This window comes from Phoxinus phoxinus, assembly GCF_949152265.1.
Source record: "Phoxinus phoxinus genome assembly, chromosome: 13".
Classification (NCBI taxonomy): Eukaryota; Metazoa; Chordata; class Actinopteri; order Cypriniformes; family Leuciscidae; genus Phoxinus; species Phoxinus phoxinus.
The window spans coordinates 18,266,081-18,293,881 of NC_136888.1; the positions used below are offsets into that span (position 1 = coordinate 18,266,081).

At 36.9% G+C, this 27,801-nt stretch overlaps 1 protein-coding gene across 1 annotated transcript; it reads left to right on the forward strand.

Annotated features, from left to right (window-relative positions):
• chst15 (carbohydrate (N-acetylgalactosamine 4-sulfate 6-O) sulfotransferase 15) lies at positions 1-27,170 on the forward strand. The gene is made up of 8 exons (XM_079633446.1): positions 1-164; positions 18,730-19,563; positions 21,572-21,911; positions 22,494-22,637; positions 23,915-24,071; positions 24,207-24,363; positions 25,940-26,087; positions 26,248-27,170. Exons 2-8 carry the CDS (start codon positions 19,135-19,137, stop codon positions 26,430-26,432), a joined length of 1,560 nt encoding a protein of 519 aa, XP_079489572.1. The 5' UTR covers positions 1-164; positions 18,730-19,134; the 3' UTR covers positions 26,433-27,170.
• The last annotated feature ends 631 nt before the right edge of the window (positions 27,171-27,801 follow it).

Below are 27,801 nucleotides of genomic sequence, written 5' to 3' on the forward strand. Positions count from 1 at the left end.
GAGAGAGAGAGAGATATGCATGTGCTAGAGAGAGAGATGCATGTGCTTGAACAGAGACAGAAAGGCTTTCGTCATCTCAGTCGCTCAGAAAGTTCTCTATATCGCGGACTCAAATTAAATCTTAAGCGTTCAATGGAATATTAAAGCTGGATCAAGTTGTCAAGGTAAGTTTTCTACGCGAGTAATATGAAGGTATTTTTGACAAGATTGTGGTTTACGTGTTACACGTTTGAATCAGGCTAATAGATTACCCAAACATTAAATGAGAGCGAGGCGCTTTAAAGCGATGCTCTGTTTGACACTGACTGGATGTTATAGCGTCAAAAAGATGATTTCTGAAACAAGTCCATTGAGAAACGCTTCGTAAATAGCGACTGTCATCAGGATTTTCACACGCACAATGTTTCATTGAGATCGGATGTTGCTGTGACAGAAGATTCGCTGTGTAGGCTACGACCTCAAGCAAGTTCAACGGCATTATTATCCTTACAAACATTTACCATGGTAACCACAATTGAAGCTAAAATACCATTGTTAGGCTACTCTAAAACCATAAATTCAGGGGTCGGTTGGTACGATTTTCACCCTTTGTTGATTAGCATCAGACAATTTCAATGTCACCAAATATTTAGCTATTAACTTTAGTTAATAACTAAAGTTTGATTGTTCATACCACCCTAATTCAGGTTGAGAGGTTGGAGACAGACACAGAAATAAGGGAGATCTATCTATCTATCTATCTATCTATCTATCTATCTATCTAAATCAAACTAATATCAATCAACAACACTTTTGCATTATATGATCATTTTCATGATAAAAAAAGCTTGAACAATTATGAGATATGATTTATTATTTTCAAAGAATTTTAAAATAGACCAAATGTATATTGCCAGACGTCATAATTTATTACAGGCTTCTAAATCTTATATCAAAATGTAACTGGTTCCCATAACCGACATTAATTTTAAACATTTCTCCAGATATTTTTTTTTAATCACATTTTTAGCTAAAGGATTCATTTTTGTTTAAAAACATGAATAAATAAAAGTTCTCCTCACCTCCACAGGTTTTAATCTTTGATCTTAATCGTAATAAATTCTTAATAAAATCAATGAATGAAACATTCTCTGCAAACATTTTGTGACATCAAATGGCCCAGCAATTAACCCTATAATTTAATTTAATGTTTTTTTTTTTGTGTGTGATGGTGGCTAATACTAAGTTAGCAAGTATTTTTGTGAACGCTAGGGGCATGCTACCTTGGTAATTTTTTGGAAGGGTAGACCATCGCACTTGAGCTATTTCTAGGTACCTACAGCACAATAAACACTTCTATAATTAATCACACAGCATTTAATGTACAAGCAGACAACACATGTATGAATATAGGCCTATATGATTTTATTTTAATAAATAAGTCAGTCATGAACAATTTCAGGCCATTTTCCAATTGATAGGCTTTATCTAGTTATAGAACTCAAGCAATCCCACTTGCCACAATCCAATAAGCTCCACCCCTGACTGTGATTTTAGGAACAGGGTTTAGAATGAGGGAAAGGGACTGTAGGAATGTTGTCCTTGGAACAGCAGTGGCGATTGAGAGAAGAACACGTTTCACTTGGGTATCATGTTGTTGGTATTTCCCCCATTAAACAGATAAGAAAGAAAAAAAGAACAGATGGATCTAGTCTTACATTATTCAACGACAACAGGTTACATCTACAATGTTGAAACCTTAATGTTAAAACACCTGTTAAATCAGACAGTAGTTGGTTAATTCAGAGCAATTTAAAGTGAAGGTATATATATAGGCTATATATATATATTATATATATTTCATTTTGTAAGAAATTAAAGAGTTGCTCTATCACCTTTAGGAAATTGCCATGGAGAGCTTTCATGTTTGTCATGGCTACTGCACTCTGGAGTGTCTAAGGCTGTGATGTATTAGTAATTGTTGGCAAAAGGAGTGTGTATTGAATGGCTGGAGAGTCTCTTCCTTAGAAAGACATTCACCAGATCATAACAGCTGCAGAATATATAACTGTGCTGCTGAGTCAACATGCTATCCATACCAACAACCAAACCCTTCATCGTTCTGACCCACTGTCTGCCTACACGCACGCACGGACGCACAGTTGTTTTATGGGGACTTTCCATACGCATAATCATTTTTATACTGTACAAACTGAATATTATATCCCATAACCCTACCACGAAACCTGGTCATCACAAAAAACTTTCAGAATTTTTACATTTTATAAGCTGTTTTTCTCATGAGGACCAAAAATGTCCCCACAAGGTAAACAATTACTACTATCCTTGAGGCAACATTTGGGGGATACCACAACACACACACACACACACACACACACACACACACACACACACACACACACACACACACACACACACACACACTCACAAACAAACGCACGCAAAGTCTAAATGTCTAATAAACATGCATAAAGTAAACACACACTCTGTCTGACACACACACATTTCAGCTTCACACATGGAAAAACAAATTATAGTATGAAAGGTTTGGTTTGTGAAATCAATAATATTTTACCTCATAATACTGTTCTTGTGTCAAGAAATAACCATTAGCTTTTCTTTTTTACTCTTACAACCAAATTTGCTACTTTGTTTTTTCCTTTTTAAACAGGAACAATTCTGTTTAAATAAGTCAATAGTGTTTCTAACTGTCTTACATTTGTTCACTTTGCATTATTTTATATTTTAACTGTCATATCAAAAGACTCCCAATGTATTTTCTTATTACATGTCAAATTTTATAAGTCATGGTCATTGAGCAATTGGCCTGTGATGAGACAAAAATGGATAACTTGACTTTTTAAAATCATTTACATCATCATAACATTACATAAATCTATGCAACTTCTCCAGGAATGCCCTAATAGCAAAAAATAACATTTTTGTATAAAAGGTGCTTATACTGTTTCTATTGCTTTCAGCAGTGAGATGAAACTCAGTAGTGGTCTCAGGGTCTCTCAGACCTCACACTATTGGGCTCAAGGCCTTTATTAACATTTCTCTTCCCCTTTCTTCTGAGAGCCACAAAACTTGGCCAGACAGGCAGACAGATGCCCTTTGGCTTCTGACATGGAGCTGTGTTTGTGCGTGTGTTTGTGTGTGTGTATTTCTGTGAATACCTCCTTCCTCCTCCTACCTATGTGTGTGCGTGGATTGTTTGTGCCCAGCCCCTGGCAAACCCCTTTTTAATTTTTTTTGGGAAATGAAAGCTGTCCCCCATAACCTGTGGGGGGAAATAAAAGGGGATGAAAGTTGGGGAAAAAAACAATGAGAAACCATACAGTTATTTATGGCTCATGTCATCTGTTCACTGGCACGATTTATGTTCTATAAAGGCTCTCCATTCTCTCTTTTTGCAATTTCATACCCCAGCAAATCAGATATTACACATCTTTGAATTTTTATTATTGTGGCGCCTACACGAGAAAGAATGATCTTTTAAAAACTTTGAAAGTAGATTAAATCCAGTACTGTGAGGAGAACTGAGCTCATAGTCACAAGGGCTGGATATCTAATGAGTAAGGCTTCGAGTCAAAAGTCCAAACAGTTCAAAGTCAAACCCTTTATCAATTAGAATACATACATATTATGTAGCACTTTAGTTTAGGGTCCAATTCTCACTATTAAAGTTACACCAGAGCCCATCTACGGAGAGCCTGTTCACTCCCTATTAAGTCCTATTGTACCGAATTTTTGGTTGTAGTTCCACCAGAGTTCCACTGGGGGCGATCGCCCGAGTGCAAAATGAATGGGAGTCTATGGGGCTGCTAAATTTGTGTCTTTCACCCGATTGCCGTTGAGAAATCTCAGATTTGATTGTAGGTTTGGCAAGTTCAACATGGGTTATAGGTCGAAAATTGAATGAACGAGTACTTATGTCCTTTCGATTTCTTACAGGTTGAGTTGTTGTTGCCCATGCTAGCATTCTGCTAATGAACGCTGATTGGTCAGTGAATGACTGGTTACGACCAGAGATACCGCTTGGTGGCATCGTGGCATCCGAAGCGGGAACAGAATGTCTTCTAGCAAAAACTCTTCTAGCACGTGTGTTTACCTGTGTCAGCTGTGCTGGCGATGCCTCGAGAGAAAAGAAAGTGCAGAGCGCGAAAACACCAAAAGTGCGAAAGTGACTGAAGGATTGCCGTAAAGCAGTATCTCTGGTCGTACGATGTGTATGACGTCATTGACATTTTGAAAGACTTTTTAAAGCAAATAAGTGACTCTAAAAAATCTAACACCCAGCAATGTGTCATTTCTTTGCATCTCCTTTCGAATACAACATTCAAATTACTAGACAAAAAATTATATCTTGAGAAAAGTGGATTTTGAGGGGTTTAGCTCCATAGACCACCATTCATTCTGCACTCGTCCTGTGAGCGCCCTCATATGGAATCAGAGTGGAACTGCAACCAGTTCAGAAGCCTGAAGGGTAGTGAGAGTGAACCTTCTCCCCTTATTAGACATTCTCTGGTTACACTATGTAGAAATTGTGTTTTTGTCAAACAGTGACCCCTAGAGTCGCTGTGTAATACTTGCACTGTTGTAAATACTCACCCTGTACACCGGGTACCTGTTCGGTAGGATAGAAGCGTCGGGCATGGTATTGACCAGGTAATGTTTCACGATTTCATGCAAATATTAGGCTACTGCATACTGCATGCATAGTCTACTGATGATGGTAATAGGATAATAATAAGTTTATGTCAAGTCATGTTAGATTACTTTATAATAATAAAGTAGCCTACCGCGTTTGCTGGCTTATAACGTTTTTACATGATTGCGGCTAAATCACAAGTAAATAGCCTATAGTCTAGGCCTACTGTATAATCTAATTTGTGTTTTTTGATTGTAATGTAAACATTACAAATGTTGTCAGCGAGTCGCGCTATCAACAGCTGATCGGAACGTGCGCACTGTGGTCGTTGACAGCAGCGCGGATTGATAGAAATGGAAAGAAAATAGTGCCGATTAAAAGTCTGAGATGAATTTTGTCTGGCGTGTTTTTTGTGATGTAAATTAATCAAGCTTTGAAACGCAAATACGCACAGTTTTGTGGCCCCGGAAACTCACCAGGACTACTTTCTTGAAAAACTTCCAGTGGCCAGAACTCTGACCAGGGAGGTGACCACAGAGTGGGTCAGTGTGTATGCACTATAGTGCTGGTAAGGATTGCATACAACTTCATGTCTTAAATGGGCGAACTAACCCTTTAAGGGCATTTAGTTTTTTGTTTTTTTTGTTCCTATGTTCCTGCCACCATTAGTTGTCATGGTTACTTTGTAAATATGGTAAATTCAGCATTCGTGAGCATAATGTCTTTCAAAAACATTTTATACCATTACCAACCCCTAATTTTTCAGTAGTATATATATATATATAATATATATATATATATATATATATATTAAATGTTAATGTTAAATGCATATTAAATGTACATGTATACATAAAAAAGTAAATATATTAAGATAAAATAATACATTTCTATAAATTTAATAAAGTTAATCTATGTCATTGAGATGCACTTCATCCATATGACAAATTGTGAACTTGATTTCTTAAACTGGAATCATTCTTTGTTGTGCTGGCCCTCTTTGCTTTGCAGGACTCACACTGCAGTTGAAGTGAACCCCACGGCAACAATGAAGATGTTTGACTAAAATATTTCACTTCACACTTCACCAATTGTTAATTGATAACCTAGTCAGCAAAATATTTGGCCATCCGTGGTAATATAAACTGATGTCGCCTCAAGCCATATAGTGTATTTCAGACATGCTAACATTCCTACAAGTACAGAGGACCATGAGTGCCATTGTGGAGTCATTTATATGCAGCATTAACTTGCATGAGTGCTTTTGCTAGTCTTAATGGTGTCGGCCTGAGTGGTATTAATTTCTTGTGTTGTGTTAGCCAGTCATAATGGTGTAAGCCTGTCTGAAACTGCCAAATAGGGAGATCTGTCTGCCTGCTTCAGTGAGCTATAGTGAGCTTGTGTTAATGGTCTGCTGAGTTCAGTCATAAAATATTTCTGGTAACTCTTAAGTGACCTTGTGACATTTACTGTAATGGACGTGCTACTCAACCCATGCAATACTTGTTTCCTGTTTATTGCCTAATTGCTTAATTTGGGGCTTAAACTAATTAAATCAAAGACAGTGGTTTGCAAGGACTGCTTCAAGAGATAGCATGGATTCTCACCAGAGAGATGAAAAGAAGCATGAGGGGAAGTAATTTTCAGGATGATGGCCCATTCCACCAGAATGATTCATCATGCAGGGCGCCTCGAGGGTTACGTTGCTTTACTTTTTGAAAATATTAATACATACATTTACTCTTACGCACAATCTATTCCTAATTTTTTTTATAAGCTTATATAAGTACATACAAAATGTAAAAAAATAACTTTAGTGAGCTGATGTAATGTAGGCTACTTCCTGGCTGCATTACTCTATAGCTTCAGTATAGTATACGTATTTCATTTATGCATACCCAGTATTTGGCTCTGTGGTTTAAATGCTCATCATTTCATTCCAAAAAATAAAATAAAAATTGGAACTTGTTTTGCAGTTTTTCTGTGCATTTCTATGCTCTTATCATCCCTAACATAGTCTCAGCCACAGACGGCACACCCACGGACCGCCCACAGTCCACTCACTGACCGTCTGATGCATATTGGACACAAACCTGGAAAGTTCTTTCACAATCTGGCAAGCTATTATTTGATTGGCTGGCCTTGTGCAGTTTAGGGCACACTGTTTTTTTTTTTTTACTCGGTCCACCTGCAAACAGTCATGTTTGCAAGTTACCAGATTCAGTAAGTGCTTTTTGAGGATTTGCCAAAGTTTATCAGGTTAGTATCAAATCTTAAAAATGTATCTTAAAAGAACAATCCACTTTTTTGGGAAATAGTCTAATTTTCCAACTCCCCTATAGTTAAACAGTTGAGTTTTACCGTTTTCCAATCCATTCAGCCAATCTCCGGGTCTGGCGGTAGCACTTTTAGCATAGCTTACTATAGATCATTGAATCTGATTAGACCGTTAGCATCTCTCTCAAAAAAAATTCTCAAAGAATTTCTATATTTTTCCTATATAAAACTTGACTCTTCTGTAGTTACTTCGACTAAGACTATCAAAAAATGAAAAGTTGCGATTTATAGGCCAATATGACTAGGAACTATACTCTCATTCCTGCGCAATAATCAAGGAACTGTGTTGCCCTTATTTAAAAAAGAGAGTCTTTTTTTTGTTATAGTAAAGCAAGCAAAGTCGGTCAGACATTCTCAGACCGTTCTTCACAAGCTGTAATAAGGACCAGAAATCTTTTCAATCAGAGATCTGGCTACACGAAACTATGCAAACCACAAACAGCGAGACATTGGCCTTCCCAGTGCCCCCTTCCCCCAATACAGTGTATTTATAGCACCTGCACTAGTGAATAGGTATTATCAACAGGCACAGAATTAGATCAGATTAAGTCCTAATATGATTTTACTTGAGGCGTCAGGCCCCCTGGGTCTCAGTCCTCAGTTCTGCTTTCATGTCTATTTGGAGCAGAAACATAAATATTGTGCACCAGTATCAATGGAGGGAGGACGGCCTCTGAATGCTGGGCTGAATGAGTTCACTTCTCCCCCTCTCTCTTCTGGTCATCTGTGCCAGGAGCATTGGTCTGCTGCCCTCTTTAATGATGCATGGAACATTAGCCAGCCACTATCCAAAGATAGGACGAGGCCGATGGCATTCTCTGGTCAAAAGAGGCTGCATTGTTTGGGTTCAGAATAGCATGGTCTACTGAGAAAGGGGAGAACAAAGTGTGCTGTCTGTCGAGTTTGTTTTCTAAAATTGTTGCCACAATCGTAATTTGTGATTGCCACAAATGACATTTTTATGTCTTTTATATTCAAGCACATTTCTGTCATGCATGTATGGAGTGATGGGAAAGCAGATGGCGTTAGAAGTAATAGATACAGTACATACAGGTTTATTTTGACATTTTTAATCATACACTTTATTTACACTATATGATAATTTAAAGGAGGGGTTTTCAAATTGGGGCCAGGAGAACACAGGTGGCTGCTGAAAAACTCTTTTTCATTAAAAATGTCAGTGAAGATACATAAGATAAATAGATAGAAAAAAGTTTGAAAAAGTAAAAAATGAATGTATAAATGAGAAATCATGATTGAATTGCAAATAGTTTGTGGAAAAAATGATTATACAAGGCCAGCGCAGCATTACTCGGGTACAAATATAACTATTTAAAAAAATAAAATAAAAATAACTTCCAGATAATATTTTAATCATATTTTGACATGAAAATAAATAAATTATTTAATTTAGGATTTTTTTAAAGATATTTAAATAACAACATGTTGTTGACTCTATACTGCACATGAAAATACTTTATACTGCCTTTATATTTTAGTAAAGGAATCTCTTGCACAGAACACATTACATTTAGAATTCTTTGGCAACAAAAGGTAAATGAAAAACCCTGGCGTTTACTAGTAATTTTTACTAAACTATAAAAATACAAAAAGATCAATGGAAACACATACAGGAAGGAAGAAAACAAGAATATATTGTGATAGGGAAAACGTTGTGTTAAGGAAAATGAAAGCTGCCTTCCATAACCTACATTCGGGGGTGGAGAAACATAAAAGAATATGAGAGAGAGAGAGAGAGAAAAAAGCAAATGAAGAAAGGATTCTTGGAGTTATTTGTAGCTCACGTCTGTTCATTCGCACAACGGATGCTCTATACTGAATATCCCATCCTTCTATATTCAATTTGTTTCTCAACTCTTTATATCGCAAGTCCCAGGCAGCAGATCTAATTAAAAATCCAGTCTAATACATCATTTATTTATGAGATAAATTCAAGTGGCTGTTATCTGACAGAATATGCGTGACTTTGCATTTTTATTCACAACTGCACTGCTGACATTTGCTACATATTATCCTTGTGAATTTTCCTTGTGGATGGTAACAAAGAACAGGCTATTGATTAAATGGCAAGAGGAACTTGGATCTATTGTTGTACTGTGTGGGTATCTGGGACATTAAAGGTCTGGATAGAGGTGTCCTGAGCTGCCCGTCAAGCACACAATAGCATTGTCAGGAAACACGTAACAGTTGAAAGCATGGTCATGGGGAAGTAGTAGATGTTAACAAAATGTGTATAGAGTAGGTACATTAGTATCACCACGAATATCTGCATAAATTGATTCTGATAATTCTGAAGTTTTCTTTTGTCTTTTTGATAAAAAATAAAACGAATTATATTAGTTATTTAATTCATATATATATATATATATATATTGTTTTTAATTGTTATTATATTTGTATGGAATCTTGTTTCTGCCACTGAATAAAAAATTAAAAAGGTAATTGTGACTTTTATAGAACAATTCAGATTTTTTGCGACCTCTCTAACTTTTTCTCAGAATAATGGTTATAAACTCACAATTGTGATTTATAAAGTCTGCATTTTGAGATATAAACTTGCAATTCTGATAAATAAAGTCACAAATCTGAGAAATTAAATCTGAATTTAATTCATTTTAAAATCTGTGAAAGATACTGATGTAAGGGTGCAATCATCTTGATAAAGATGGTTCAATCCCTTTCTTTCTTTCTTTCTTTCTTTCTTTCTTTCTTTCTTTCTTTCTTTCTTTCTTTCTTTCTTTCTTTCTTTCTTTCTTTCTTTCTTTCTTTCTTTCTTTCTTTCTTTCTTTCTGTCTTTCTTTCTGTCTTTTATATCTAAGAAGTGTTTATTCACATAGGCTGCATGCTGAGTGAAGCACCTGAGGGAACTTCTCTTTCTCTCATCTCTGTTGTTTAATTACACTTCTTTTCTTCTGCGCTGCTGCTCTTTTCAGCGTGGATTACATAAACAGTTCTCCCCAGCTTCCTTGCTTTGGTGCTACACACGCTGCACCGAATAAGACAATAAAGCTCTCCATCAATGCACTGACAGCCTGAAATCAACAGCCAACCACAAGCCCCATGTTTCAAGCACTGAGAAGCAAACATCTTCTTCAAACTGCAGAACAAACCTGCTCAACTGAACATGAGCCTGCCATCACATATATGCATGCTGGAGTATCAGAGAGCGAATAAAGGGGCACTGAGAAAGGCCTGCTTTTGCAGGAGTTCATATAACATCACCCATAAGCACATCTGTCTGCCAGATGGGTCCCAATTTATACAAGATGTTGCTAATAATAACTTCTGTATTATTTATGCCCCTTGAATTTATCAGCTTAGGAAAAAAGACAAGTAGCATTTTAACGAGAAAAGTTCTGACCTTTACTGACCTACTGCAATGATAAATACCAAGTGCACAGTGCTATAATTTAGTGTCACATGGTTTATAGTGACAAAAATAATAATTTAGGCCCTGATTTAGTAAAGGTTTGCATAAATAAAAAACATGCAAACTTAATAGCTCACAAAAATCACTGATACAAATCAGGATATCTTGTCAATAGTGTTGATTTTCCTTGATTCAATATGTAATTTGCGCGTCTATAAAAGTGCACAATCAACAGCAGTGTCAATGCAAACAATTACATTGCACCTGCAAAGTAATTTGTCAAGTCTGAAAATAATTATGGAAACTGTCTGCAAATTAACATGACTGAATGACAAGTATTAATCTGATTCAGGTTATGCACCAGCTGCCGTCACTATGATAAAACGGAGACATTGAGAACTGAGAACACAAAGATGTACTACCCAGCGCTGCTGAATGGATTAATGTGATACAAATGTACACAAAATCATCACTGAATAGTGCATTATATACAGCACACTTTATCTGTAAAAAAAGAAAGAAAATGCAGTGGCACGGTGCGCACAGAACCATTTTGAGACATTTTTGAAAATAATTTCTTTTCTTTTTCTTTTCTGGTTTGGAACAACATAATTTTGGGTAAACTGTCCCGTTATGGCAAGACAGGCAAAAACATTCAGTCGCACAAATGGCGCACAGACATTTTTGGGGGATATTAAGAATAAGTTGTCAGGCACAGGCTGAGAATCGATGTGAGAATTGATGTCACGGGCCAAATTTAAACAAACTAATATATATAAAAATGTTATGAGATTTTTGGCTATTTTGCTTACATAACATGTATTCTTTTAGACTAGTTGAACCCTCTGAGCCTCATCATTTTTGGGTCAGCCTTGAAATTAAACTTTTTTTAAGGTAATTATGGTGTATTATATTTTCAGTAATATTTTTTGATTATCATTTAGAATTGTGAGGGGATTTTATGATATATACAATATTTAGAACATTTTTATGAACTTTTTTTTATTACTTGTTCTCTATTATAATTTTTTTTTATTAGGTCTCAATTAATGCAATCTTTCAGATTAAAATAGTGAATGCCTTTAAAATAATTGTTTTTAAAAAGTGAGAATAGTGCCATATGGAGGCCTTGCATTTTTTTTTTTACTTGTGTAATGTGGTGTAACCATCTGTAATAGCTCTCTATATTAAATATAGAAAGCTTTTTGGATTCCCTAGTTGTTTTTTTTAGACATAATTAATTTTATTAGGTTTTGCATTTAGCTATATATTTAGACTACTGTCAAGGTTTAGATATTTTTTTAGATAAGTATCAGGTTTTGCATTATGATTACAATCAAACATTACAATTTTGTTATAGGGAAACCACATGGAAAGTATTTTTGTTATGTTGTAATTTGAGTTTTAACCTATTTTAACCTATTTACACATACTTTGTTATCACCATAACAAACCGCCTGCATTCACATTTAGACTTAGATATATATCTTCAAATAGAGACATTTTTAAATGCTGCTATAGTGTTGACAAGGGAACTAAAACATCTGAGGTTTTTCCACAGTGTGACTATTAATTGAACTGTCACTCTCTCAGCTTTTTCTGGGTTGTGTTTGTCAGATGTCACATCCTTGTACTCAAAGCCTTCATTTATAATGTCTTGTGTCTTTCTTTTCAATTTCATTTGCAGGCCATTTAATCAACACTGTCATTGTCAGTTGGGAAACAAATTTCATGCATGAGACCACATTGAAAAGCTTTGATTTTTTTTTTTTTTACTTTAACCTGGAAATAAATTGGTAAAAAAAAAAAAAAAAAAAAAGGCCAAACAGAATAAGATTTTTTTCTTTATTTTTCAATTCACCTTTTCAGTCAGATTGTTAAGCTGATTATTATTTATTTTTTTTAAAAAAAGAAGCAAAATAGAATACATTTTGACCTCTGAATGTTGCTTTACTGCAGTTGTCAAAATGTTTTTGTTGAGCATTTTTGGATATATGTTGATATTTCAGCTCAGCTTTAACACATTAACAATCATTGTGTGTAAACATGTACAGCTAACCAAACAGGTAAGCCTGATTTCCCTTTCATTATGAGAGTCTATAAAAAGGTTGGGAAAAAGAAAATGAGTAAGTGTATTAACAGAGAAATTTGACACTGTCACAATGCTTTGAATAGGTGACTTCAATGAATATATAACTAAGTGCATCCATTGAATATTACTCAGTTTGATGTAATCAGTTTACTAATATAAGTGACTGACTGATGCCATTTCATACTCGGCTCCACTGAGCTTCATTATCCGTCTCTATTGGCTGCCGCATTCATTCATTTCCTCTCACTTGTACTGACTGTGGAATAGATGTTATCCCTGCATGTTTTCCCTCTATTGACACTGCACAAATGGAATGTGTACTTGTTAGTCTGTATGCGTGTTTGTGTTTGAGTGTGTGTGTATTAGAGGAGAATATAGATTAACTCAGGAAGAGATGATAGCGAGCGTTTTGCTTTCTGTGTCTTCTTTGAGCTGGAGAGGATTGTAATTTCACACAGACCCATTCACATATATAATCTAGATAGATAGATAGATAGATAGATAGAGAGATAGATAGATAGATAGATAGATAGATAGATAGATAGATAGATAGATAGATAGATAGATAGATAGATAGATAGATAGATAGATAGATAGATAGAATTATTCATGTCCCAGTGCATGATGGGAACACCAGTATCAGAAAGTTGAGTAGGTTTTACTTATTTGTATAACTTTGATATTCACTCAAATAATAATTGTAAACATAACAAGTAGAATATTACTTTAAGTTCAAGCTTTAATTTCTACAAGCTTAAATTGAGTACTAATATTTAATTCTTGCCTGAACTATAACTTATTCAATCTAAAAATGAAATACATTTGTTTTTTTCTATAGTATTTACTTCACCACATAATCTTTTTTTATTATTTTTTTATCAGTGTTGTGTTATTGATTTGTCAAAACCTTTTGTAAAATGTTTTACAAACTGTGTTTGATGAAAATGTCACTTGCTTTCATATTTTTGCTATCTATTGCAATGACATTTATTCTTTTTTTAGTGTTGCTTGATTTTCCAAAATATGTATTTGATGGCCACTGTATATGCAAAAGCATCCACAGACCACACTATAACTTGTGACACATATTCTGCCCCTTCTACTGCTGTGCTTCTCCTCACGATATTCCTACCCTCCCTCCCTCATGGTGTATTGTAGGCTACAACTTAAGCTACGACTCCCCCCCCCCCGATCCTTGGCATCCCCTTCCATCCACCCGGATCCAGCGTACTCTGATCAATTAGTCATGGCACTGGCTGGCACGGACAGAGTAGCCTCTGTGCTCTGAGGCAGTGGTCTTGACAGCTCTGCTGCCCTCTTTTTATGACTCTGGAAATGGGTGAGGGAGGAGGCTCAGAGAGATGTATTTGAAAAATGTCCTGCTGCACTGATAAAGGAACATCACAGCATCCTGACTCCAAATGCTCATTCAAGAGTGCAATTACCAACATAGCAACAAAGGCTGTGTCCGAATATCGCATACACTCTTGAGTAGGTACTTATTTTAAAGGGGGGGGGGAGGGGTGAAATACTTAGTTTCAGTCAATCTCATGTTAATCTTGAGTACCTATAGAGTAATAGTGCGTTCTTCATATCTCCAAAAAGTCTTTAGTTTCATCATATTTATAAAATAAAAATACAGCTTTCCGATTCTATCCGGAAAAAGCCGAGGTCCTTGATTCTGGGCGTGGGCGGAGCTATAGAGTCAAGCGGGGATTTCCAGCACAAGAAATAAATCTGATACCGTTGTACTTGCATGAATGGGGTGTTTTATCACTGGGGCCGCGCCAGGTTTTAATTGCAACCGGTTTGCAAATCCAGCGACGACCTGGGCCTTGTTAATAAAACATTCGTCACTGAAATTACCAGAACACAAAACCGCACTTGCCACACTCCTTTGCTGTCCCGGAAATACAAACTGCATCCACTGTTCCAGTAACATTGGGTTCTTTGGGAAGCTGAACAAGGTAAACGTTCCCTCACATCCCAAAACACACTTTTTTGGAGACATTCTTGACATCAACCATTCCTATTTAGCGCTACTGATGATGATTTCCGGTAGTAGCGCGTCGATGAGCGCGGTCTTTCTCTTCTCTGGTCGACGTGTGCGTGAACGCGCTTTTCCGAGAGCAATGCTCATATAAGGAGTTCCACTCTGGTCTACGTCATTAGATCTACGATAGAAAAAACCCAGCCGAAACGTGTTGCAACCCGGAAGTATGATTTTCAGCACAGAAATTCTCTGTTATTCGTTCAAAATAACTTTTCAAACTTTGGCCATTATTAGCATGAGAATCCATCTCTTTAACACTGTAAACAACTCTGAATACATGAAACACCATTGTACCCCCCCTTTAAATAAGTAATTCACGACCGCTAAAAAAGTACGTTCTATATATGAATGTGTGTTGTATGAATTTAATTCGGATGTGCTACAGCCATTTTGTCATTATCATGTGACCTATATCAGCGTCCGCTATGTCGCTTCAAGGCCATTCATGAATCTTCTCCTGTGGCCTCATGGGATAGTAAAGTATCCATCATATGCGCACTTCAGAATATCGGCGGAAGTAGGTCATCAGGGTACTTTTTTGCCTTATGTTTTATGAGTACTGTGAATTCAGACATACTTCTTTTGTCACATACTGTTTTTTGGATACTTGTAGGGAAGTATGCGATTTCGGATGCAGCCAATGGCTCAATCAGTGGTGTGAGTTTGGGGCAGGACAATTTGTTTTTCTGACCAATGGAAGATGTGGGTGGGGGGGCTTAAAGTAATAGGCTTGAAGTAATAACTCTTGGTTGTGGCAAATAAAAAAAGTACTTGGAGTTAAAACGCATATAATTGACAGGATAACGGTGTTTTGTGTAAACAAATTAATGAATGACCATCGTTTGTCGCAATGTCGTTCTTACATTCATTGTTCATCATTTTTATCATTCACCTGTGATTTTGTTTATTTTTAAATTACACTTAGTTGTGCACAAAATACACACTAAAATGCATAACTTTGTAAATGATAACAAAATTGTACTTTTTGGGTGAACTATCCCTTTAACCTGTAAGGACCCTTGAATTGTGTCAGCTTTGCATAAACAACATCAAAAGCATCAATAGACACGCACTTTGTAGAGCTCCACACTTATGGTTTTGATTGACAGGTATAATGATGGAGCTTCTCAGTAATGAATCATTGAGCTGTGGACTGCTGTGGCGTTCCCGCAGCGAGTGCTCATTTCAACACTAACGCATCCTCTCTCTGTCCCGGACTCCTCCTCTACTTTAGTCAGATCCATAATGAAAACATGCTCGCAGATGCCTCACCTCCCCACACTTAGAGCTGGGTTTGTTATTCTGAAATATATTTAAAGTGGCAGCACACGTCAGCCCAACCCCATGCTAAAGTCATCAGAAATGTAACGCTTGTGCTTAAAATAAACACACACGTTGACAGCGATGGAGGTCCTCGTTGCTACGCTTTACCTCAAACTCTTATTTTCGGGACGGATTGCGAGACCTCACTTATTTTCAATCAACGTGACTCAGACGCACAATCTGTCACTAGGATGTCATTTAAGGTCAGCGTACACATACAAACACTCCCAGTGTCTATTTTTCCATAGCAACACTGATCAATGACACCTGCCTTCATCTCCATGGGAACACACATGTCCTCCTTTGACTACCTTCCCTCTCTTTTTCTTTCATTAATCTCTCCCCATTTCTCTGTCTATCACCCTCTCTCTCTCTCTCTCTCTCTCTCTCTCTCTCTCTCTCTCTCTAAGCGTTATACAAACCATTTCGTGCACAAATAGGAAATTATCTATAATTTATGAGACCCACATATATTTATTAGTTCAGCATGGATTACTGTGGTCTGTGTGGGCTTCGGTAGAGTCACATTTCTGTTAATGATCTCCCCAAGGTAAATTTAACCACAATTAGGCGGTAAATAACAGCCCTGAACTGTCTGATGAAATGATGAAGGCAAACCCTCCACCAGAGGATCCTGGAGGCCCTTTAATTTGCCAAAATAAAAGGAAGAAACCAAAACAAGGAAAACCTTTTTTTTTTTTTTTTTTTTTAAAGCCCTGCTCTAGAATTTCCAACCCCGCATATTCAGCAATAAACAAGCCATTAGGTCTACATTACGGAGAAATGCTTTGCTGTTCAGTTTTGTGCTTTTCCCCCATCAGCCTCTTCCAACATTTGTAGGAAGAGATTGAAAGGAAGTGTCCTTGAGTTTAATACAAACACATACTTACAAGGAAGATACATAATTAGAGCTGGCTGGTCCTAAACATTCACTTGCAGACATTTATCAAGAATGAATTCGTTTTAGCAAAGAAAACCCAAAACTAAGTCCACTGGATACACTTTTTTAAAAAAATTTTTATTATAATGAAATCGCCCAAAATAACATTAATTGGTACTATATGGTTATCCGGACCACACGATGGCCTACCATTAACCCCGCCCCTAAACCTACCCGTCACTGGGGTTAAGACCAATCAGGGATGACTATACGGACTATACGGGACTAAAAGACATACGTGTGTGGTCCGGATATATATAGTTCCCATTAATTAATATAGCATGATATCGATTTTTTATTATTTTTTAGATAAATTATTGTGAAATATTGGTGATATGTAGACCTACATTATAATGAAGTGATACATATAGCAATTTTTTCAATGTTTTATCCAATAATTCATTTCATGGTTATGAAGCGTCTTGCTGTTTAGTTGTTGTTTTATTTTCATGGACTTTTAGTTTGTTTCTCATTATTTCCTGTCTTTCCTTGGTTGTCTTGGATACTAAATATGTTTTTGTTGGTTGTCGTGGTTATTCATTGATTTCACACACCTGTTCCTGATTTAGATAGTTGGTTTATTCAGTATATATAGTCCTCAGTTTCAGTTGTTCTTTGTCTGGTGTTTACTGTGGTCTTTTGTTTTTTGTAATAAAGTTACCACTGCATTTAGAGCCGCTACTTCCTCCTCCGCCTAATCACTACAGTTACTTCCTCAGGTGAATGTGATTTCTGTCTATTTACCATCACAAAGATTTTGTGGTTATATGGTTTGATAAACCCTCTTAAGTTATACACTACTGTTAAAAATTCTGGGATCAGAAAGATTTTTTTGAAAGAAAGAAATGCATACTTTATTCAGCAAGGGTGGATCAAAAGTGGCAGTAAAGAAAATGTATGTTTCAAATAAATCCGCTTCTTTTGAACTCTTACCATCAAAAAATGATTTGGGAAAAAAGTATCAGTTTCCACAAAAATATTCAGCAGCACGCCAAATCAGCATATTAGATTGATAATTTAGCTTCGCCATTGAATAAATTACATTTTCAAATCTGGATAGAAAACAGTTGTTTTAAACTTTACTATCATTTACAATATTACTGTTTTTACACCATTTTTTGATCAAATAAATGCAGCGAGAGCATAAGAGACTTCTTAAAAACAATACAAAATCTTACCGACACCAAATTTTTAAACAGTAGTGTAAATGGTGTATACTTGTATGGATAAATACTTCTCTCTATACAACTTCTGCATATATATATATATATATATATATATATATATATATATATATATATATACATATATACACACATCTCTCTATACAACTTCTGCATAAATATATATATATATATATATATATGATACTTCTAAGACACCAAACCTTTTGTTTTCAACTTCCTTTGGTGTGTTCAGACAAATAGAGCAGGTCAGACCCCCTCACGCGCATTTCCATCTCTTTTCTCTGAATTTCTGCTTCAATTTCACAACACATTTGTTGTATCTTTGTATCATTTCCAGGAATGGAAGAAACCGTAAGTAAGAGAGACACAGAGAGCAGGACCGAGAAAGAGAAATAGTGGAGGTTGTCAAATAAATGTATCTATTAGTTTGCAGCTGGTCTGCTGTGTTCTTAATTAGGCCTGTCCTGAGGCTATCATGTCTAAATGGATTACGCCCTAAACTCTCCAAAAACACACATACACCGTGCAGCCGTACGTACATGCATACCCACACACACCATATGCCACACAGTCTGTGGCCTGTATGATGTTCCTACCATCCTTTCTCTGATGCTTATCCAAACCCCATCACAGAGTTACTGGCATGTGTGAGAGACAGAAACAGAGTATTACCAACATCCACTGCTTCCTAGACTCAAATCAATGAACCGTCTTTGTGTATTTACGGTTTATTGCTCTTTTTTGTCTTGCAGGAATAGACCTTTCTGTTATCTGAGCTTCTGTTGGGGCGTTTGTGACCTTGACAACCAAATCTGCACTGTGTTTGTGCTGGTGCGCTGTCAACCCCGCTGCCGCTGTGTCATTTGTGGCAGCTAAATTGAAGGAGTGCTCCAATCGTCTTGCCCCTCGCCACGCGTGCGGGAAGCCCTGCTCATTCCACTGTCTGTCTGTCTTCCTGCCCACAAACATCCCATTATAAACAATGACCTGAAGCCATATAGCATCTGCTCCATGAAAGATGTTGATTTCATTGGCAAAACACTGCTCTTTTGGGTTATGGTGCACGGAGTGGTATGATGGAGCAGACCTCGTACAATAACTCACATCGATGGGATTCACTTTAAATGCAAAGTGAACACAACTAACGAAATCCAAAAATGGACCACAAACATGGCCTTCTAAACGCCTTTGATGAAAAACTGGAGTACTGCAAAAACAAGCCCAGCAACAGGTCGATGAGAGTATGGACTTTCATAGAGAACAACAGAGCACAACATAAAGCATGGGGCCCATGGACACTCTGGTCTGTACGGAAAATCAAAATCTTAAGCTTCCTTTTTGGACTTACAGTCACCGTTCTAATCATGGCGTCTTACATCTTGACGAGGGACCAGAAAGGGCTCTTTTTAACGCCGTCACCATATCAGTTTACCGTAGTGTCTCATCTGGCACAGCAACCCCTTAATCCGTCTTTTACTACTGACAACACAGTTGTGAGAGAAGTGGTGAGGAGGATTGTAGCCAAAGTGGATTTCAGTCGTAGAAGTGTGCCTGACCTGGGAGAAGTGAGAGCGAAAGAGGCAAACGTATGTGCATTTGAGTTACAGTATATATATATAATTGAAAAATGTACTTGATTTTTTTTTTAACAAATAAAACATAATTCATACAACAACAAAAAAAAACAATGAAAAAAAAAACACATTGTTGCTTTAATGAATTTTAAGATTTAGATTATTATCTCGAAGTACATGCAACCTCCTTTTGCCAAGATAACAGCTCTGAGTTTTCTCCTATAATGCCTGATGAGTTTGGAGAACACCTGACAAGAGATCAGAGACCATTCCTCCATACAGAATCTCTCCAGATCCTCTCATTTTCTATAGGGTTCAAGCCGGGATCTGGAATGGCCATTGCAGATGCTTGGTTTTGTACTCAGTGACCCATTTTTGTTTTGATTTTGATGTTTGTTTTTGGATCACTGTCCTGTTGGAAGATCCAAACATGGCCCGTTATAAGATTTCTAGCATAGGCTGTCAGGTTTAGATTTTCTATCTGTTGGTATTTGATCGAATCCATGATGCCATGTATCTGAACAAGATGTCCAGGACCTCTGGAAGAAAATTAGGCTCACAGCATTAAAGATACAGCAGAGTATTTCATTTTACACATGGGGTACTTTTTTCTATCCTTGTATGGATACCCATATTAAGTGTTTGCTGCCAAAAAGCTATTTTTTGTTTTCTTTCATCTGACCATATACCCGTCCTGTTTGAAGTTCCAGTAGTGTCAGTTACTTTTCAAACGTTCTATGGACAGATGAAACAAAATTAACTGACACTACTGGAACTTCAAACGGGACGGGTATATGGTCAAATGAAACAAAACAAAAAATAGCTTTTTGGCAGCAAACACTTAATATGGGTATCCATACAAGGATAGAAAAAAGTACCCCATGTGTAAAATGAAATACTCTGCTGTATCTTTAATGCTGTGGGCCTAATTTTCTGCCAGAGGTCCTGGACATCTTGTTCAGATACATGGCAATGATGGCATCATGGATTCGATCAAATACCAACAGATAAAAAAAAATCTAAACCTGACAGCCTCTGCTTGAAATCTTATAACGGGCCATGTTTGGATCCTCCAACAGGACAGTGATCCAAAAACAAACATCAAAATCAAAACAAAAATGGGTCACTGAGCACAAAACCAAGATCTGCAATGGCCATTCCAGTCTCTGGCCTGAACCCTATAGAAAATGAGTGGGCTGAACTGAAGAGAAGAAGCGCCAACATGGATCTGGGAATCTGAAGGATCTGGAGAGATTCTGTATGGAGGAATGGCCTCGATCTCTTGTCGGGTGTTCTCCAAACTCATCAGGCATTATAGGAGAAGACTCAGAGCTGTTATCTTGGAAAAAGAAGGTTGCAAAAAGTATTTAATAAAAGGGGGCAAATAATTGTTCCCAACGTGTTTTGGAGAAAAACATTTATTTCATAATGTGATTTTTCCGCTCACTTTCAATTATTTTACTTCAATGAAAGGTTAGATTTTTGCTCATTTTAAAATAAAATATCAAAAGGATTTACAATGCAGATTTATTTTTTACAGCCTATTTTTACTATGATCATATTTACCAAGGGGGCAAATAATTCTGACCAGCACTGTAAATAATATCATGCTAAACCAAAAACAATTTAATACTGTAGCTCATGATAATGCCGTATCATTTTTATAAAAATGGGTGGCAAACTTAATTTACATAGAGTTTTAAAAGTCAAAGGATATGTCTAATTCATGAGTTGAACTGGAAAGTTCAAACAGCATTTATTTGAAATATAAATCTTTTATAACCTGATAAATGTTTTTACTGTCACTTATGATCAATTTAATATCTCCGTACAGAATAAATGTATTCATTTCTTAATTAAATCTTAATAAAGATCAATAAAATCTTACTGACCCCAAACTTTTGAACAGTGTTGTATAAAGCAAATAGACACCTTCATAGATAAACATGTGCAAGCTACACTCTGTCAAATCTTAGTTTACTATCATAGTAATCAGCCTTCTGGTCTTTCTCGTCCACAGATATTCACTGCAATTCCTCGAATATTTCTTCCCAATCTCAAGAACCCCTGCTGGTATGAAGAATTCTTCGGGAATATCACAGCCGATCCATATGGGAAAAACTTGTATGCCCTTTACTCAAAACGCTTCCAAGCAATATATGACCACCTAGGCAGAGCGTTTCCAGCTCACCTGCATCAGCAGGCAGGTAGACATTACCGCCTGCGCTGCCTGCCCTTCTTTTACATCATCGGCCAGCCCAAGTGTGGCACCACAGATCTCTACGACCGCTTACGGCTACATCCAGAGGTCCATTTCACCACGATGAAGGAACCACACTGGTGGACACGAAAGAGGTTTGGTGAGTTTCACAAAAAACGATAATTCAACCATCGGTTTAAAATGTGAATTCATGATGCTGGTTGGTTAGCCTGGGAAAACCCTGATGAACTTCTGGCAAATTTGAGATTTGCTCTGCAAGTCCGTCTGGCCAAGAGTCCATTCAAGCCCATTTCCAATTTTTCCAAATCGAGGCACCAATCACAAATGTTGAGGCGGGCTTTACATGATGACGATCGATCGCTCTGATTGGTTTTAGGTCTATCCAATTGCCCCCAGAGGCATTTGAGCGACGTCCGTTGGGTGACGCTCCTTTGGAAATGGGTTGTGAATGAGACTTCCCCAGACACACTCTCAGTTACAACTGAGAAGGGTCTGTCAACCAGGCTACTGGTTGGTCTTTGAGTCCAGAAAAAAGTTCATCCCTCCCATGTCCCATCACTTCCATTTTCTCACAATGCAAAGCATCTGCTTAATGTTAGAGAGATCATTGGGTTCTATCACATTTATTTTATGACACAAATTTTACAGCTACAGAACAGATGCCATGTAATTCTGTTTGCAAGCTTTGAAATAATTGTTCTTTGTTTTCCCCTGGTTTAAGGTATCATCAGGTCAGGTAATGCTTTTCAGAACCCCTATCCACTGAACGACTACCTGGATCTTTTTGACCAAGCAGCCAATCAGATTCAAGATCACTCGATGAGCAACTCCTCCAAAAGCCACAAAAAAGTCAACATCATAATCGGTAATCATCTTTGCGTTTCAATCGTGTTTTAGGTTTAGTTACTTATGTAGGCCCTTTCTTTAAGGCAGGGATTCCCAAACTATTTGTAAGCCGAACCTCTCTGACCTGAAGTCATATTTACTTGAAGTAAAGTAAATTTAAGTTAATTTTTCAAATATTTAACAACACAATGGCATGTTCATGGTTCTCTGATGGCGGTTAAAGCTGCAGTTGGCAGGTCTGGCAAATTGAGCGGACTTAGCCAAAGTTTTGAATGTTTACAACTCACATGCCCCTCCCCCACTACCACCGATCACCCTCCCATCGAGTGTGTGCTCGTCAGTGCGTGTGCACCAGATTTTCTGTGAACGCGCGCCCGTCTCTTCAGCATCGATCAACACCATGGAGTACTTACCATATTTTCTTTTCCTTGGTTGTTTTGGACCTTCTAGCTCTGGTTGTTGACCGAGGAATTGGAAGCTTGTTAGTAGATTTTCTCTCCGCCATCACGCTTCGCACAATCCAACACACCTGCGAACTTCAGGCGTGTGCATGTGATATTGTAACGTGCGCGAGGGGGGAGGGGGGATCTGTGGCGTGTGCACGAACTGTGATTGACAGTCATATCTCACACCCCCCTGTGCTGACTGGACCAGAAGAACCGGGAGCGATGGATTTTTGCAAAACAAATAACAGGCTCCAGGTGGAGGTAGAAGCGCGGGTTTTTTTCTAAAACTGGCTGATTTATGTTGTTCTGTCGGAGCATAACTTCGGTTTCAGTCAATATGATCAAAAAAATCTTGCCGACGGCAGCTTTAATAGTCACATGACATGCAGTAAACAGTAAACAAATAAATATAATTTTTTTTAGAAAGTGCTTTATTTTGATTTGTTTCTATTTTAAGATGATTTATTTTAATTTTACATTTTTATAATTTAATGAATTACTATCTTTCCATCAATTCACAAACCCCAGTTTTAGGTATTGTATAGTTTTTGAGGCTGCTGAAAGTTCTCCAATTAAATTCACATCGTCTATAAACCCAGACTTTCTCATTAGAGGTGCCAGATGTTATAGTCAAGGTCTTTCCTCTTGTTATGACTCATACCAGAGGTATTAAATATTAAATTAGAGGCCTGAGAAATTAAATCAGCAAAAAAACAGCCCAGTCAAAAACAAACACTATTATCATTCATCACATTATCCCTGTCTTCAAATGATATATCAAGTTGGTTGGGATCAAGCAGGATTGTAAACTTTTACTAATAATCTCATACACATTTTTTTTGATTGACAGGTGAAGCGAGCGCATCCACAATGTGGGACAATAATGCTTGGGTTTATTTTTATGACAATGGAACGGAGGTGGAGCCACCTTTTCTGGTGCAAGACTTCATTCATGCTGTCCAACCAGATGCCAGATTCATTGTGATGCTCAGAGACCCAGTAGAGAGGTGCTAATCCAATTTTCTAATATTTACAGTATATTTATTAGTATTAGACTACTGTGTGAGAAATGCTCTTTAGATTGCCCTCTTACCTTTTATTGTGTTTGTCTGTGCACTGTGTGTATTTGTGTGAGTGAGCAGGCTTTACTCAGACTATCTATACTTTGGCATGGCTAATAAATCTGTGGAGGATTTTCATGAGCGAGTATCAGAATCGCTGCAACTGTTTGAGGGCTGCTTGGCTGAGAGGTCCATCCGTTCCTGCATTTACAACACCACTATCAACAACCTGATGCCTGTGAGTGCAATATGAATCATGATCATTACCTCACATGTAAATATTTAATATGATATTGCTATCTAAAAGGGATGGTACCTAAAAATGAAAATTCCATCATTTACTCAACCTCATGTCGTTCCAAACCTGTGTGATTTAAAAGAGATGTAGTAACGATGCATTGAAAGTGAATTGGGAACAGGGGCTGTCAAGTTCCTAAAACAATTCCTTCAGCTCATTAAAATTTTATCTTCTGAACGATAGATGGATGTGTCTCACCAAAGCATCACAGTTGGTAATTCTCATTAGGGATGGGGCTCAAAGGCGGCTGGTGTGAGTCAGAGTCAGATTTTGTTCAGTGTGATATGATGTAATTGGTTCAGCCACCAGGTGCAGCCATGTAGATAAGATATGGGATGAGCTGTTCTGGCTCTTCCCCAAAGTTGTGCAGCCAGTAGATGATCTTCACCTCTGGAGAAAGCTGTTGGAAGGTGAAATGAAATCAGTTATAGAGAAATCTAAATGTGCTTTGAAAAGTACATTGTTTTTCTGAATGAAAAGTCATGAATGTTTGATTTATGGCTGTGATGCTGGTTGATGAACCAGCAAAACTCTGGATTGCTGCATCATTGCTGCTTAGTCTGGTAAATTGGATGTAATATAATACAAATAGAGGGTTGTGCACCATTCAGAATCGAATTAAGAACGTCTATTATATTCCGAACTGAATCTGAACTGAGGTATCATTTGAATGATTATTTCATTATAACTAAATGAATTGTCATTTTCTGCACCATAGTAAACCATTTATATAATTTCCCAGAGTTCCCTGATCTCCACACTCTTCAAAATGGAGGCAAACAACAATATATAGATGCCAATATTTATTGGTATAATGTTTTCTGAAATCAACACATCAAGGAATTAAATAAAAAGATTAGTTGTAATTTGTCTCAACTTGGAATTCCTACTCATTAATTAATCAAAAGAGAATGTTGTCTACTCCTTATATTATAATAGAATATATTAAGTACATATCAGAAGTGAAAAGATATAGTAATCACCATATGATATATAGCAATACATAAAATTCTGTTATAAAACTAAAATAAATTAAGGATTGTCTCATGTTTTGTTATACTGAACCTTTGGGTCCCTCTGTTGGTGAACACAAGAAACTAATGCATTCACTTCAACAAACTCTCCTAATTATATATTATATATATTGTTATTTTGAAGAACATAACAAAACAGTCAAAAGTGAACAAAAACAGTCTCAATTTCCAGTAATAAAAGGTTTGAAAATAAGCAGTGTTATATTTACAGCAGAAATAGGGGGACACTATTGAGAACCAGTGCCTTAATACATCTCTGAAAAAATATTTTTCTACTGCAAATGTGTATATTTTGTGTGTGCATTACTACCACTACTGACACTATGCATTGTTAGGGGTCTACGTTGGAAACTGTGCCTTTTACTGTCTATTTCTGAATCTCTTTGAGCTACTTGTCAATGACTAGCACAATTGGTCTGTTTAATCGTGTCTGTCATGAATTCCAAAGAGTGTGGCACTGTATTTCTCCTCTGTATTTGTAGGTGAGGCTTCAGGTGGGACTGTATGTCATGTACCTGCTGGACTGGCTGAGTGTTTTCAGTAGAGAGCAAATTCTCATCCTACGACTGGAGGATCATGCTGCCAACCGGAAAATCACTATGCGGAGAGTCTTTGAATTTCTTCAGTTGGGTGAGTTTCGTAGTTTTCGTGCTTCTACATACATAATGTATGATATTGTTGGTCTGTTTGTTTAACCTCTGAAGTCTTCATAAATTTGTCATTATGTGCAAATAAGTGCAAGTATCTATTATTTCACTGAACGTGTGTTTGTGCTTCATCGACCCTTCAGGTCCTCTTACTCTGCAGAAGGAAGCAGACATAACAAAAAGTCCCGCCTCAAACACCAGACGACCAGCCAATCGAAATCTAGGCCCAATGCTGCCCATTACCAAGGAAATCCTGCAGAACTTCTACAGGCCTTTTAACCAGCGCCTGGCGCAGGTGCTGAAGGACCCTGCCTTTCTCTGGACGTAGCCCATATGAAGAGGGAATGAACAGACATGGATTATTGTAATAGATAAAAATGACACAAATTAAACTCTAGGCCTCTTCTGGGTGGCTGGTATCACCTTTGGCCAGAATTTAAATTAAAGCAAACGTCTTCTATATAGTGATACCACTGACTTTATTATTCTTTTGCTTTGGTTATTGGTGCTGGACACTTTGATTATTGCACTTTGATACTCCGAGAGTATTTGGTCACAATGACCACTGAGAAATGAACAATTTATTTAGTCAGTATGACCACTGAGAAATTAATAGATGATTTATGTGATGTATCCGTTATATGGATCTGGAAGGTTATTCAACAAAATTAAAGCATACATAATAGAAAAGGCAGCATTAAGTATTAATATACACTAAAAACAACAACTAATAATAAAACAGTGCTGTCAATGTTTTGGCTGTTATAGCTTTAATCTTTAAGAGTTTAGCTCTAAGGAAAATGTGAGAGGGCCAATTGGTGCCTGAAAAGTCAGAACGTCACCTCTGTTCAATATAAAACAAGACAATAAAGGATTGTGGAAACAGAGCACAAAAGCCATCCTGGACATTGTACTGGGTGAATGACATCTGGTGTCACTGTAATGTAAGTTTAATGTTGTAATCTGTTATTGTGACTGTACAAAGATCAGGGCAAGAATAGATTCATTCCTACTTGATTCAACTTTGATCTTCTGATTAAATTGCAATAAATAGTGATTTTTAATAGTTTTTCTCTAAAAAGCAATAATTTGTCAGAAGAACCGGTGATGGTAAAATTAATCATAAATCATTAAAGTCACTGATAATATACATGGTAACTAATATTATTACAACACTTTCCTATGCTGTCAATAGATTACATTAATTTATCACACATATGCTATATTTCAGAAATGTTGATGTAAGATTATTAGTAAAGTACCCTAACAAAGACATTTAAAAATGGTTACTGGTGAAAATGTACTAAAAATAATGAAATATTTGTCATTTAGCTTTATTTTTGAATAATTGGCAGTCCCCTAGTTTCACAGACAATGCTTAAGCCTAGTCCCAGACTAAAATGCATGTTTGAGCTGTTTTAACTGAAAGCAACTTGAAACTTTAGTGCCATGATTGTTTTGTCTCAAGATGCAAACCAGTAGCCTAATGCTTTTTTGTGGCACATTTATAACAGCTACTTACTGTAGATGCCCTAATTGAACTAGGGCCTAATCCTGGCTTAATCTAAACCTTGTCTGTGAAAACAGGCCTATATGTTTACTTTCGAATGGCAATGGAGAAAAGTAATTTCTCACCTCTTCATGGCATTTAATGAAATGGTATGTCCTTCATGACGTCGAATGATGATTTTCAGATA